Here is a 16457-nt window from a genome sequence, read left to right on the forward strand (position 1 = left end):
GTACGATTTGAGAGAAAGTATCTTGTCAACACAACTGAGCGCTATCTTTTGGACTACTCTTTATCAACCAAAAGTGGGATTGATTGACACACAATAATACCCCAAGGACGAACATGTTTGATGACGGGATTTGAATCCTCAACTCTCAGATTGCCATTCGGTTCTCTGTATTTAATAATATAGAAACCACCAAGTCAGATTTATTACCTTTTAACCATATAGTAAGCGTTGTGGTTAAATGTATATAGATATAATTACTGTGAATGGCTCATCTAGTTTACCTTTTTGGTTTTACGTAGGCAAATATCAAGCACATATACGTAAAAAGAAAAAAAAACTCATGCCAATATTTCGTTTTTTATGCGAGTTTGTTACTCTATTGTTCACCAATTAATTTTTCTTTTTTTTTTTTTCTGTGTGATTTTAACGTGCGTGGAAATTCATCTTGTATACTGATGTGGAAGAAATATTAATACCTTTAACATCGGTCACAAAAAAGAACATAATAAGAAGAGAAAATACCAACAAGAAAGAAAATTGAAGTGTTACCGTTGGAATTTAAGCTGAAACAAAAAATGAAAGGCTGGATTTTAGTTGGATTATCAGGGTTAGAATTAAAATGTTACAATAGTTAACAGACGATTTAGGCTGTGTTTTTATGATAAGAGAAGTTTGATTATAAACCCCAAGTTCCAATAGCCTAAAACTATAATTTATGTTTTTAGAAGTAGGATTGGAAACACTGAATGCTTCTCAACTTTTGCGAATATCGTTAACCCAATAAATATAATTAATTTGGATAAGTTTTGACAAAACCTTAGTCAGTCCAGTTCGAAAAAAAACTACCAAATTAAAATGCAAAATTCTTTATTCTGATTTAAAATTTGATCTTGGCTATGGTTTTGCTAGATAGTAGATAAGAGACAGTGGGAATAAGATGACAAGGTATTTGGTTCTGGTGAGAGAGCCATGGTTTCTAAACATTCGTTTGCCTAATAATTTGACACAAAAATTTTCAAGACTGCCTAAAATTAAAATGCTCTGCATCCAAAATCTTATTAAGAAATGAATTATTTATTTCTCTTTAGATTTTCTCATTAATTTCACCAGTCAGTTTCACCTAGTGGTCTGTAACAAATTCCAATTAAAAGCCTAATAACAACTGAAAAAACAAATAGATTCAATTGTCTTGCATTAAGCTTTGATATCCTCAGCTTTGGCTGGATGTATCTCACATATTGCATTTAAAGCTGTTCCTTCCCTAAGTTTTATTACTCTATCCCTATTAAATAACCCATAGCCATATATTTCAAAGAAATTTCTGTCATTAAAATTGTCTACATTTAAGTAAATATGAGCCATTTTTATTATTTCAAAATTTTCTGTTCTGACAAATACTTTAACGGCTTCTATTTTATTTCTCGTTCTTCTAGTTCTACAATCATAACAATTTAACCTACCTTAAAAATTACTTTTGTAATTTATTCCTCCACTATATGTTTCTCTACATTTTCTTTTTTTATCATTTAGTTTACGCTGACCCCTACCACTTTCCAATCCTAGTTTAAAATTGCCATATAGTTGAGTTAAAAACCCTTACAAACAAACCAGCTCCTACCCTATTTAAATTTAAACCATCTATTCAAAAGACACTTTTTTCTGATTAAACTGTTCCAGAAAGTCCAATCAGTCATTCTTCTTGTCCGTACAAAGTGGCGTAAACCTATCATTAAAAGTTAGTAACATAATTTTATCTTCAAAGGTATGTCTCAATAGTATCCCTGACAGACTGAGTGACTTATCTACTAGTATCTATACGAATACCCTTTTCTTCAGTAAAACTGTTTTGGGGAATTCCATTCAGTGTTCCTTTTAATTTTTTCAATCTGTATGTGGAATGACATTTTTCATGTGCACCAGTGTCAAAGCAATATGCAGATGTGCACTACCAGTTTCAGTTTTGGATGGGTATTTTTAGACCATTGACTCTGTTGAATCATTAGGCCACTTTGCAATACTACCTGTTGGTTATTTGGGCTTCAGCCCAATTGACTACCAGGATCATAAAAAACATCAACATCTTGTGACTCCTCACCATTAATGAGGATGTGTGTGGCTAAAATAATGAAGTGCATGGCACCAGATAAGTTGTCATATGGCAATGCAGCTTGGAGGAAACACTGTTCCCTTCTATGTCAAATATGTGTATCAAATTATGACAAGTCAACTGTCTTAATTTGTACTTACTGTAATTAAGGCTCATTTTCCAAATATATCTACAATTAACTAGTTGATCCAAGCCATTCTGTATTACATCAATATTTTCAACACAACTAGAAATACCTAAGTGTTTAATATCATATACAAACTTTAATAATTATTTATTTCACTATTGTTTATGTAAATGAGTTAAAGCAACAGCCCAGTTACTTATCTCTGGTAGGCCCAGCATGGTTAAGCGTGTTAAGGCGTGCGGCTCGTAATCTGAGGGTCGTGGGTTCGCATCCCGGCGTCCCAAACATGCTCGCCCTTTCAGCCGTGGGGGGCATTATAATGTGACGGTCAATCCCACTATTCGTTGGTAAAAGAGTAGCCCAAGAGTTGGCAGTGGATGGTGATGACTAGCTGCCTTCCCTCTAATCTTAAACTGCTAAATTAGGGACGGCTAGCACAGATAGCCCTCGAGTAGCTTTGTGCGAAATTTCAAAACAAACAAACAAACAAACAAACTTCACTTGTAATAATGTTACATTGTGACTTAGTCATCTTTGTGTGGCACATCATCCAAAACTTTTGGAAAATCTAAATATTACATTTCACTCCCTTTCCATTATAAATATGAAAACTTAATATTCTTGAAAAATGATAAAGTAATATTATGGAAAGATTACCCTTGAGTGAAACCTTGGTGATTTTTATGATGGCTGCATTATTTTGCAGGCTTGTTTTTGATCAATCTGTTGAAACTATGTCAAAAATTAAAGTATTCCATGATTGTTGTATCATCAGTATTTATATTAACAGCAGTCTTGCATGAGCTCATCATACAATTTTACAGTAACATAATATAATTATCTGACTCGGTGGCCTATAACAGTTGCTAGTTAAAAACCTCTAGACAAGCACTTGGGTCATTTTCAACAGGTGGTAGCTCATTTATGGCTACAATATGGAGCCACTATATTTCTTATTTTTAATTTACCACTGCTAACTAACATATAATTTTGAATTTTAATAGTTTGTGTGGTGACATACACAAGAAAATATTTAGTTCACTTATAGAGTTAATACCTTAAGTTTGTTCTCCTATGATGAATGTTTTATTCATTTGGAATATTAGTTGAAAATGTGTATAGCACTTGTAAAGTTGTTATAAATATTATCTTACAATATAAGGTATAATATTGTATAGTTTTTTGTTGATCACCTGATACTATTTTGTTATACTTATGAAAAAGTGCTTGGCAGTATATTTCATGTACATTGTTTCTGCTCTGAAACCGTATTGCTGTAAAAATAAATTGTGTATGTAATAATAATTAAGTCAGGAGTAAAATATTTCATATGTATTCTAGTGCTGTAGTTTGCTTTATTGAATAATATGAATAACCCTATCTTAGTTTTAAATTAAGGTGATAACTTATTTATTGATATTAAGGAAATATTTATGGGAAAAAAATCCTATTATATTTCTGAACAGTGTTACCTGTGGTGGCAAAACTACTTTAGCTGCAATGTTACAAAAATCTGTCACTGGAAGCATTATCCTCTCTCAGGATGAATTTTTTAGGGTAGGTTATTAATTTTTATTAAAAGCTTACTTGGTATGATATTTTGTTAATTTTTTGACGTGTTGTACTGTGAACTCAAACTTCAATTTTATGTTTGAAATCTGAGAACTTAAAGTTTGGTGTTATGTTTTAATCTAAGAGATGTTTAGTGTTGCTAGATTTAAAATTTACCAATGATGGCAGTATTTTGTAAACTTTATGTTTAAAGTATTTTTGTCATTGACAACACACTGTTCATTTTATTGGTGTGTTTGAAATAAAGTGCACTCTAGTGGCTTTAATAAAATGTATGGGATTTTATATTGTGTTTTCAAAACACATTGTTTCCCAGTTAATTTACATGTGTGCTGAAAAAATCAATTCTCCGTTATAAAATTATTATAACCAGTATTTCTAATGCTGTAATTTAAATGTGAAGTATACAGATATCTGCAATATTGATGATATTAAATCAAAAGGTGTAAAAATATAGGCCTAAATATGAATAGAACACTTAAAAAGTTCTATGTATTTGACATTAAGTATGTTTTTCCTTGTTTATTTGAAGTTACGTTATAATTACTGAAATAATTATGAAAATTGTAGTGAGTTTTAAGGATAAGAAGTTAGTGGGTTTTTGTGAAGTATCTATGTTTGGTTTTGCATTTGTTGAATTACTGTGCACAAGTAATTTGTTTACTATTGTTAATGTAATTTGTAAAGTAGGCCTACAAATATTTTACTATAATATACATGTGTTTAAGCTTGTAGAAACATTAAAGAATGAAGTAAACTAATTTTTTTATAGTTTACAAGGACTGTATTCTGAATTATTTTCAATATATAACTTAAAAGAACCTGCCAGTAAAAGGAAAGGGTTTAACACTTGTTTGGACTGGGATATAATTTTTGTGAAAATGAAATAGAACTTTGAATATATTTCAAAAATGATTGAATAAAAGATCAGTAAAACTTTTGTGAAGTACAGAGATAAAATATTAAATTGGCGACTTCAATATTTTCAAAACCACAGTAATTTATTATATAAAGTTAGAAACAATAAAAATTGCAAAAACTCTCAACATGTTTCAGTTGAATTTTTTTTAAAGTTTACTTTTTTGAGTATTTGTATGAACAAAAGATTTGGCTTTGGGCATTTCATTCTGGTTTAAAGCAATTTGTGAATTTTTCCAGTGCAGAAGGCATTATAACAAGATAGCTCCAAAAACTCCAGTAGTAAACCTTTAATCTCCTGTATCATCTTAAATGAACTACAGAAATGCTAACATATTATCTTTGAAGACTATGCATTAAGAAGAGCATAAATACTGAGAAAAGAGAACAAGCTAAAATATAGTATAGTGTACTCCAACATAGGACATCTCCCAGCAGTGATGAAGAACTGATGTGGTCCAGTGCACAACTGATAGCAGCTGAGACAAATGATACAAGTTTGAAAACAATTATTCAATAGCTCAAGAATATTAATTAAAGGGCTTATTATGTTGGAGATGGGAAGATACCACAGGGAAAAAAAAACACATGACTGTTGTTTGTGTCTCCCCATTTCAGTTTTTGAAGTGCTCCATTATCTCCTCAACCTTCCAGTGGCTAGACACTTGAGTGAATAAGAGAACAAATATTCTTCTTTATTGGGTATCTAGGTTTTTTACCATACTGCTGAATAATGTGAATTCTGCTGTGAACAGAAGGTTCCTCAGAAGAAAGAGCATGTTGTACATAGGTTTGAGAAGTCTTGATGGAAATGAATAAAAACCCTATAATCTGAGTTCTTTCAACAGATGGACTTTTCATCTTTAGTGGCAAATTGGGAACAGAGAAAACTTGCTTTAATGAGCCAGGTACTGAAATTTCCAGTAATGTGTTTCATTGGTTGATTAGGTGATATATAGATGTTACATTCCAACCTGTATTATAATGAGAATAAATCATTTATGTGTGTAGGGAGTGTTGCATGAGTTAAAAGTGAGGTTTCTTTGAAAATAAGAAACCTTGGATTTGACAGCATGGTATGAGATTTCAACTGAACTGGGAGCAAGATCTGAAAGAGTAAGCAGTTGGTATTGACAGTACAGTATATATGAAACATCATCATAGATACATGATGTGTTTGTTGCTCATTACACAATCAGAATTGTACACATTGTGTTTCTGGTTCATTACACAATCAGAATTTTGTGAGTGCAGGAATATACCTATCAGAAATAAATATTTAGTAGAGGATAAGTATAATTTCCATGGAATCCCTATTTCTTGTTATCTTTCTACTGTGTAACCTAACTGACTGGGTTTGAAACTCATATGACTAGCTTATTCTGACCTGTTGATGGAAGGTTACCAGCTTTTTAATGTTCCTTCACACCAAATACATCACTTAATTATATCTTGGCTCTACATGGTCAGGTGGTTAGGGCACTTTACTCCCAATCTAAGGATTATAGGTTTGAATACCCATTTTACCAAAAATGCTTGACCTTTCAGTTGTAGGGGCATTATGATGTTACAGCCAATCCAACTATTTGTTGGTAAAACAATAGTCCAAGAGTTGGCAGTGGGTGGTGATGAACATGGCTGCCTTCCCTCTTGTCTCACACTGCTAAGTTAGAGATGGCCAGCAGAGATAGCCCTTATGTAGCTTTGCACAAAATTCAGAATACTTTTTTAGTTGCTCAGGTCTGCCATTCTTTGGAGGAGAATTTTCAAGCCAGAATCTGGACAAGTCCCAATACTTTCATTGCACATAATTTGTACATCTTAGCTTTGTTTTCCTCAGTGGAGTATCGTCTTCTGTCTGTGGTGATTCCCTTCAAATTTGGTTGGCTTTGGGTGGGGTAAGCTAACATTTTATATTGTATCTATTTTCTTTGCCCTTTTTTTTTACAATATATTAAGATACCACTCAGAGGCAGGTTTTCACCTGGTCAGGAGTGCTGAATTTTTTATCATAGCACTTACTCTGCATATTTTTTAACACTCACTGTAGAGATGGGGGTTTTCATAAAACCACAAGGTGCTTGTTCAATAGTGTATTTGTATGTATATACCACATTTATTTTTATTGGTATCTGTATACAGGGGACCATCACTTGTAGACTTCATAAGTAAAGTAGATTGGGACTTTTGTCCATCCCTTATGGTCTGCGATTATTTCAATCTGGATTTTTCTGATTTTCAAAATATAGAAATGCAGACACTCTGGTATGTTGTTTCTCTCTAACCCCCAACACATATCTCTCCCCCTAACTTCATTCAGTGGAGCACAGGAGGTCTTGCCACTTTTGGTTACCAGTAATTGGAATTATGTACTGTGGAGGTTTCCTCATGAGTGAGATTTGTACAATAAAACAAGCTTCACTGTCACGTGGTCACATGTACCCATTGAGTGAGAAGACAGCTGTTGTTGTTATGTTCTACATTATACAGTATTATAAAATTCTCAATGAAACAGGCTTCTTCCACATGTTTTTTCAAGTTGACAGCAGTTTTTGATCCTGATATGCATAATTAATGCAAGACATTTCCACTTGAGGTTTCTGCCCGGATGGATCACACTTGCTATACTCAGTAACCACAAGGCACTTCTGGATGTTTTTACCCAGGCTGGCTGCACTTGTTCACACTTTTTTTTTAATACAAAACACTTCCACTTGATGTATTTTGTTTGGTTGGAATGGATATGTCACATTCAGTACTGACACAAGGTGCTTCCTCTGGATATTTTTGCCTGTGTGATTGCACGTGTTGATCTCTCAATACCTTTCATACAAGATAAGAAACTCAGTCTTCTGTGGGGTGCTTCTATTGGATGTTCTCAGCCCAGATGGAATGCACTTGTCATACTACATTATATCATAATATACTACCTCCAGATGTCTTTTGCCTGTGCAAACCATACTTTTTGATCTTTCAATTTATTATATATAAAATATGGAACAAAAAACATTATGCAGAGCTTTTACACTAAATATTTTCTGCATGGATGGGCTACTCTTGACATAATCTAACATTTACTAAAGTGCTTCCCCTGGATGTTTATCCCAGAATTATCACACATGGCTTCCTTGATATAAATCTAATGCACATCTGTTGGATGTTTTTTGCTGATATTATAAACTTATGCAAGGTTCTTCCATGTTGGTTTTGTCCTTAAACTGCACTTGGCATAATACATTGTATCCCAAAACAAAAAGGATTTAACTACTTGAAAATAATCTTTCATTCATCTTCCAGAAGCTAGTGAATAATCTGAGAGTGTTTGTTCTCTTGGATTTTCCTTCAGAACCATTTAATGAATTAAAAAATCGTTATCAGTTTTCCTGCTTTGTGAAAACTTTTTTTGGAAGATATAAATATGTATGATATCAGTAAATAAAGACATTACATGTTACATGTTTTTTAATCATTAAATCATCCAAGGCAATCCAAAGAAGTAAATTTTAGATTTTAACTTAAAAATAAATATTTTGGTAGGGTGCTTTATCAAATGAACTTCCAGTGTCATTAGCATTTTGCCAACAGTGTAATGCCAGAAAAAAATCACCAGTTTCACAACTGGAGGTGATAGTTAGGAATATGAAAATCCAGTGGAAAGGTGTTATGATTCCTGCTTTCTCAATCATTGGGTGAAATGTGGGATGCAATCTTTGTATTATGTTCTATGATTGTCATTCATTTATCTGAAATTAGAATGGTTTATATAACAACAAGATCAACAGGACCAAAAAGGTTTTCTGACTGTTAATTTTGAAACTATAGTAAAGAGTTTCAATACAAGATATCAACAGGATATTAGATGATATATGCTCATTTAGCACAGATTAGGAATGGCTGGTTCCATTAGATATACCTTATACATCAACAGTTTACACAACCCATGCTTTCCCAGCTATCAAATGATTTTTTGAAGGCAATAATTTTTTTAGTAATCTCTCTCCTGATCTAATAAAATAGCAAAATGTAAGTGACGAATACTACTTAATAATTGTTAAATATTTGTTGCCAGAATAAAAAGGCATATGGTTTCTTCACATACAGTGAAAGGGTTTTATTTTAAATTTATTGATACATATTGTAGTAACAGTACAAATAATTAATCCTGAATTCCGAGAACTAATATATGAAAAACTTCAGTCATTGATTATTTATTTTATGATTCCAGAAAAGACAATTGCTTTGATTTACAAATACCAAGTGTTAACTACTGGCATTAGCTTCAGAAATTAATCCATGACAATTAAAAAGTAATGTGAGACGTTAGAGGTTATCTTGTAAAATGTATTAGTATTTAGTATATGTGTGGGAAAGAGTAATGGAGCTAAACATACTCTGTAATACAATATGTTAATAAGTATCTTTATTGTCTTGTATTCATGTAGGAACATTATATGAAATTATTCATTGATATTGCATAACATGAATGAATCAATTATATAATAAACAATTATTAAGCTACGCGTGAATGGAAATAAAGGATAAAATCTGGATGTTCAAACTTAGTGGTTTGATGTTAACTGTGACTGAAGTTAACCTGTAAAGTGTTATGTGAATATACAGTTTACCTGTTTTTTACTCTAAGACTTGTAAGATAATACTTAGTGGGTAGTGACTTTTTATGAAGGATAAGTGTGATAGAGAGACTTACCCTGTATCTGAGAGAAAAAAAATTTTCTGTTATTTCCCAATGATTACATTGTAACATATTTCTACAGTGTCAAATAGAAATATTTGAGCAGATGAAATTGTCAATAGTACTTGGATTTCACAAACATTTCCTTAAATATCATAACAGTTAAAGTGGGTGTACTAAAGTTTTTTTTGTTTTTTTTTTTGGTTCTGACAGAAAACTTTCAGTGATGTGTATGGAAATACTTAGAAAAGTATACTTTTCTGAATACTTTCTGCTCCCCGCTAGTACAGCGGTATATCTCCAGATTTACAGCGCTAAAATCAGGGGTTTGATTCCCCTTGGTGGGCTAAGCAGATAGCCCTTTGTGGCTTTGCTAGAAGAAAAACACACTCTGAATACTTTCTTAGCATTATTTCTGTATAATGGGCAGTATATGATGCCTGAAAATGCAGGCAGTAAGTATATTTTTCCAGAAAGAAGTTCTTAAGTAATGAAACTTAAATCACGTATATCTGGTACAAAACATCTAAGTGAAAGAAGATTCCTAAAAATTAAAAACAGTGAAAGTATTAGTGAAAACTAAACATCAAAAGTGAATGTTATTACTTCCTAGTCTGTGTAGGATCCAGTTTTACTGTAAGCATATGCCTGTTGACACAGGAATGGCATGAGAGAGCAGCAAGGCTAAAGAAAGTGTTGGTCAAGCAGAGACCCATTGAAGCCTCTGGACCAAACATTTCACGTGCAATAGGGATATATATTTTACAGAAAATTAGAGCATGAGCACATGCAAAGCCTGTAGAAATTCCATTTAACCATAGTAATCAATCTACATACCTGGCTGACCTTAAAATTTCAGTCCATAATTTTGCTATGAAAAATTGATTTTTGAGCATTTCTGGTGATATTTTTATTTAAGTAGCCAGTGGTGTTTTCTATTCATTTTTGCCAAATATCTCATTATGCTGCGAATAAAGTACATACACTATCAATAACCAATAACATGTAGGAGTACACTGAAGTATCAACAATAACTTCAATGGTGTTGTGGTTTCTATTGACTTTGTCTCTGTAGAGGAGGGTGTTCTGCTAATAGGATTCACCAATGTGCACATTTCATCTGAACCTGCATTTGTGATGGAAGATAAAGATTTAAAGGTGACTCTGATTTCGGGAACTCCAGGCTAGAAACCTGGGAGAAGTCCACAAGATGTATCTTATACAAAAATTACTGGGAGTGATTGTTTTGCTGTGTTTAAGAAGTTGGTTCCATTTTGTATTCAAATGTTTGTGGTTGAGTGCAAAACTACACTGTACTTTGTCGCTATGAGTATCATAACCACTTTTTAGTGTTATAAGCCCTCAGAGTTGCTTCTAAGCCATCGTGGAGACAAGTTAATAACAAGAAAGAAAGTGTTACAATACCAGCAGTTTAATAATAAAGATTTGCAGACCGTAAGATGATTGACTGAATAAAATTACTTATTTACTGAATTTGTTAAATTAAAGATGACATGAACCTCAATTTTATGATGAATTTTATTCCTGATGTTTTTTATATCCTATATACTGTTAATTTAAATGCAACCTTTGTATATGTGTGTATGTGTTTTACTTTGTTTGGGACATGCTTGAACAAATATCTGAATCAAATTTATGCAAAAACAATAGGTACGCTTTGTTTTCTTTAATTTCAAACAGAGTAGTGATTGTAGCATGATTTCATTGTATAAAAACTGAGTTACACAATCCAGCAACACTGCAGTTATATAAATTGGAAGGTATTCATTCACTCAAGCCAATTAAAGCAGTTGCTCTGACAATTTATTACCTTGTGTGGTGTAGATCCATTAGCAACCCAATAAATTTCTCCAAGTAAGAAATCATATGTTTATGCCTATTAAGGTTTGAGAGCAAACTTGAAATATATTTTTACCACTAGTAAAGAAAAGGAAAATGTACTGTGTTTTATGCTTCAGTTTTTGTTTTGTTTTCACCAGATTTATATCTTAATAATTCAAGCCTTAAATTATGAGCCTGTAAATTGTATATTTTTATGTATTACGTTTGTGTACACAATTAAATATATACAGAACCTGGTTTAAATGAAAAATCACACTTCTGTGTCCATTGTTATATAGTAATTAGTGTGTACTTGCAATACATTAGATCATCATTTAGCAGCTACACAGTTTTCATGACAACTGATAAATATTACAATGTGTCATACTTTCCTCACAGAACAAAGTGCATATAAAATGTATCATTTACCATCTTAACTCTGGATTTAATGGTATCATAGGAGCAAAAATTAATCAGAGAGAGAGATATCCATACTTGATCTATTCTGCTGTAAACATTTATCCATATCTCATTTCATGTCATCAACTGCAAAATTATTGCATATATACATAGTTCAATGTAGAAGGTACACTGTGTACAAGGAATGAGAGTAAAATTACTTGTGCTATCACAATACAACAGTTATTTCAAATTGCCATATTTCTCCTAGCAGTACTCCCATTTTAGGGGTCTTGAAAAATCAGTTACTTTAAATGAATATAAAAATAATAACTTAGACAAATATCTAGCAGAATGGTACACATTTCACATAAGTCATACAGTTCACATTAATTTCTCATGCTATGTTAGAGCTGAACTTTTCTACAACACTTAATAAAGACTGGTACTTGGATACCAGACTATCAGGCACAGTCATGTACAGCAACACAACACAAAGTTATGTTGACTTACATGTAAAATCACAACTTTTTTCAATGAATTTTGCCAACATTTACTGCAAAATTGAATCTGCAGGATCATCAGGTGCAATCCTAAATAGAAACATATCACAGAGTTGACAAAATTCATTGAAAAAAGTTGTGATTTTACATGTAAGTCAACACAACACAAAGTTATGTTGACTTACATGTAAAATCACAACTTTTTTCAATGAATTTTGCCAACATTTACTGCAAAATTGAATCTGCAGGATCATCAGGTGCAATCCTAAATAGAAACATATCACAGAGTTGACAAATTTTATGTGCAAAATCAGAATCTTGCTCACTATGTTTCCACAGATTAACATTGACCATCTTTTCCTGCAAAACTGAACTAGAGTGACACTGAAGTATAATCTTGCATAACTAAACACCACAAAGTTGCATCAGCTTGTGTACAAAGACTGCTAGTTCTGTCATGGGATTTCTACACAAAATCTGTTTTCAACATTTAACTGAAATCTCACCCTGAGTCTTTAGAAAGCATGGATTGTGAACTCCTTCAAGAAGTTGATTTGTTAAAAGATCCATTTCTCATTAACAGCTCTTTTTAGTTGTCAGTTGTAAATTCTCTGCCCTGCAGAAGTTCCAGTAGAACTCACTAGATAAATCAAATGGTTATTTTTAAACATTTGATCAGTGTCTTCTTCGTAAGTAACAACTTGGTTGAAATATTTGAGGAGAAACTATAGTATGACCATGAGAAGTGATTATTTTACACAGATATCTAGCACAGAAAAATTATAATCCTTTATCTTATCACTTTCTCAGTTCATTGTATAGACTTCAACAAGATCATTTCTAGTCTTATCTCTCTGTTCTTAAGAGAAAATAAGAGACCTTATTACTGTACTTGTAAGATAACCATTCTATCCTAGGGGTTTCTTCTAAACCCTTTCTAGAAAGTCAGTGCCTTTTTTTGCATAAGGAAACCAAGTTGTGTTAGTTCATAATCTATTTCTGTAAACTCATCCTAAAGTTTTCCTTATGTTGTTGGATATTGATTCTTTAATATTATCAAGATATTTAAATGAAATTTCAAAAGTAATTGGGGAAGAGAGTTTGGTGGCAGTGATACTTTAATGCCTGTTCAGCTGCTCCATAAACACAATTAAAGTTGATTTTCTTTAAAAGAAATAATGATATATTTCAATCCCAAACAACATCACTGTATTCTGCATCTTGTTTATAATTACTTTATGCTTAACTGATCACACTCTGGCTATTAAATTTTACCAGTCTTACAAAACAGTTTATATATGATGTGGACTTATTTTGCAATGAATTGATTGAAGACTTTCACTTTAACTTAAAAATGGAATTGGTTTTTAAAATAGCCAAGATTAGTGAGCAGCATGATGAAATTAAGGTCAGAGAATTTGATAATTATTTTAAAAAATAATTCAAGAGGGACTAGTTGGAGAATAAAATGGAAATTAAGTTTTCTGCAAGTAAACTGCAAGTAATGAAATTCAATAAGACGATTGATTTTCTAGTCAGTGAAAGCTTCATGCACAATAAACTGATAAACTATGTGCTTCGGGTTTGATCTACAGTTTTAACGCAAGTAGCAACTAAAACACAGAGAACTGTCAAATGGTTAACTGCATTTTTTTTATTTGCTTGAAACTTTAAGAGTGTACTGCAAGATCTGTCAAGTATGTGAATAAATTCAAGAGAATACACCAAAAAGTTTCTGATTTTCAGAGTCTTTCTGGTGCAGTATGCTCATGACCTCTCTGGTACATTGAATATTTTTGGTTTCTGGTATTAAACTAAATAATTATTTATGACTTCTATTTTTATTTTTCTCATTTAAACTTATATAATTAGTAGATAAAGATAAAAATATAATGAATTAGTTCAGTATTTAACATGTGTCATTAATTTTGAAAAGAAAATGTGGATATTTAACTCATGGTTTGGAATGTTAAAGGTTTTTTCTTTTGCTTTATACAAGCAATCATTAACACTTCAACAAAAGTCAACAAAAAAAGTTTTTTTTGGCTTTATTTTTGCCAAAAAGCTGCCATGCCTTAAGGCAATTATTTATTTCCTTATTATGTACTATGAAAAAAACCTTTACATTTAAAAATAATTTTGTTCTATAAAATATACAATAATATAGTTTTGACTTTAGGTATATTTGAAGCCACACAATGCAACAGTGTAATACTTCAGTTCTTTAATATGTGTGTGTGTAGATTTAAAAAAATGGGCTTATGTAATAGAGCCATCATTAACAAGGTGTTACATGTAGATTTAACTGAACTATAAAGAATTTGTGTATAAACTGCTTTTTTGATTTCTGTTTTAATATTTTTCAGTAGGAAGATCTGTAATATTATATTTTTTACAGAGTTAATTTATTATTTATTTTGTTCTAGGAAGAATACAGTGACAAACATGAAATGATTCCAGAGCTTCAGCATGTTAACTGGGAAAGTAAGGGACTGTTTATTTTATGTTGGTTTTGTGTTAAAACATTAAGTTACTGATTTATTTGCTTTTAAAATGTTTGATTCAGTAACTCCCAGAATGAAAGAGTTTTTATCTCCATCTGGGACTTAAATTTTTATTATCTCTAAAATTTATATAATCTGGTATTAACACAGAAAAAATGATTTATTTCACTAAAATGTTATAAACAATGTTTTGTGTATAAACTTCAGGGAAATACAACATTGGTAACAATAACCAATTAAATATTTGCTATAACTATGCATTAAGCTAAAGTGCTTGGTCTTGGGTTTTATTATGTAAAATTTGAGTTTAAAAGAAAATAAAAAATATTTTAACTTTGTATTTTAAAGTTTAATAAATACATAAATGGAAATGAAATATTTCTTAGTAAATTTCTAAAGTTCTTATGGCTTTATCAAAGGTAATTTATTCATCATTTTCTACTTCTTCAATCCAATCAGAATCAGTTACAACTTGCTTTGTAAACAGAGAAAATGTACTTCAGTAATGACTTTTTTTACTTTTTGGAGGTATTTCTAATTGGAAAATGGCTGTAATCCCATTTGCTCTGAGAACCACTTACTTTAGTAGTTATATTACTTTAGATTTTTTTGAAATTAATTAGATTACAAAATAATGACATTGACCAATTCTTCAAAGAACCATTTAAGCTTTCTTGTCTACATAAAACAAGCCAAATTATGAAATTGTTGGACTGCCATTTTATAAGAAAGTCAAGTACATTTAGAAACCTTAAAACATAAAATCTTTTTTTTATGGATAGATGACTTCATCTAATAACTGTGTATTTGTAAATTGACACATCTAAGCAATATGGCAAGTTTTGGTATTATTTTGGAAGCTCTTCTTAGTTATGTCTTTAATTTTTTGATCTTCATGTTATTTGATTTCATATTGGTGTAGTTGTAGTTTAAAAGCTGCTTATATAATATTTTTTAAAATAGAAAGTATGTATGTGAGTTTAGGTATTTAAGATAATTTTTGAAGGTGTTCTCTACTGAACTGAATGCTCAGTGATAATAAAAATTTGCTAATTGCCTATCTTATATAAAGGTTGTATGCAAGAGTGATTATTCAATAGGACTTGTACTTGTTTAACTATCTTTCTGTGTTTTACTGTCCTGGAGTGAGGCCATACTCATTTCAAGGAAAGGCACAGAGATGTGTTGAAGAATATGTACATATATATAAGCCAACCAGCTAAAGCACATTTAGTAGTATTTATATATAAGTCAGCCAGCTAAAGCACATCTAATAGTATTTATATATAAGCCAGCCAGCTAAAGCACATCTAATAGTATTTATATATAAGCCAGCCAGCTAAAGCACGTCTAGTAGTATTTTAAATATTATATAAATACAAAAAAATTCTTTTAGTGCCTTCATTTTACTTGTTGTTTTTTTTTGCTGCCCATATTAAGTTTGATTTCTCTGTAAGATTTCTTGAACTTGCTATATTGTGATTATTGAATACTTTCCTGTCTATTGTAGTATACCTGGATATCATGGACTAAGTTATGAATTCACATTTTTGTGTTGTGACAAAAGGATATGTTTTTATGCAATTTGTTTTGAACATTCTTTTTTTTTATCCATTTGACTCTCTTGATACTTGTTGGGACCTATGTTTGGAAAGTGTTTTCTGCCTTTATTAACAGCACCATTTGTGGACATGGATTTCCAAAGAAGCTGGTCGCAAGAAATGAGTGTATTAATGCTGTTGAACATTAAAACATGGAAAACAAAAATACACAATCAGTAACTAAAGTAAGA

The 16457-nt window shown here is 31.4% G+C and overlaps 1 protein-coding gene across 6 annotated transcripts in view; it reads left to right on the plus strand.

The window, feature by feature from the left end:
* Positions 1–227: 227 nt before the first annotated feature.
* LOC143240114 (nicotinamide riboside kinase 1-like) overlaps positions 228–16457 on the plus strand; it is a 52253-nt gene continuing 36023 nt past the window's right edge. For 2 of the 6 annotated variants that reach the window (XM_076482016.1, XM_076482059.1), the window contains exons 1-3: positions 228–607; positions 3701–3791; positions 14588–14645. In XM_076482016.1, coding sequence (XP_076338131.1) covers positions 576–607; positions 3701–3791; positions 14588–14645 — 181 coding nt within the window. In that variant the 5' untranslated portion in view covers positions 228–575. Of the gene's footprint in view, positions 3145–3694; positions 3792–4964; positions 5633–14587; positions 14646–16457 lie in introns of those variants that run through there. The other 4 variants (XM_076482026.1, XM_076482054.1, XM_076482043.1 and 1 more) reach the window with 4 other exon arrangements.

This window comes from Tachypleus tridentatus, chromosome 2 (assembly GCF_004210375.1).
Source record: "Tachypleus tridentatus isolate NWPU-2018 chromosome 2, ASM421037v1, whole genome shotgun sequence".
In the NCBI taxonomy this organism is placed as follows: Eukaryota; Metazoa; Arthropoda; class Merostomata; order Xiphosura; family Limulidae; genus Tachypleus; species Tachypleus tridentatus.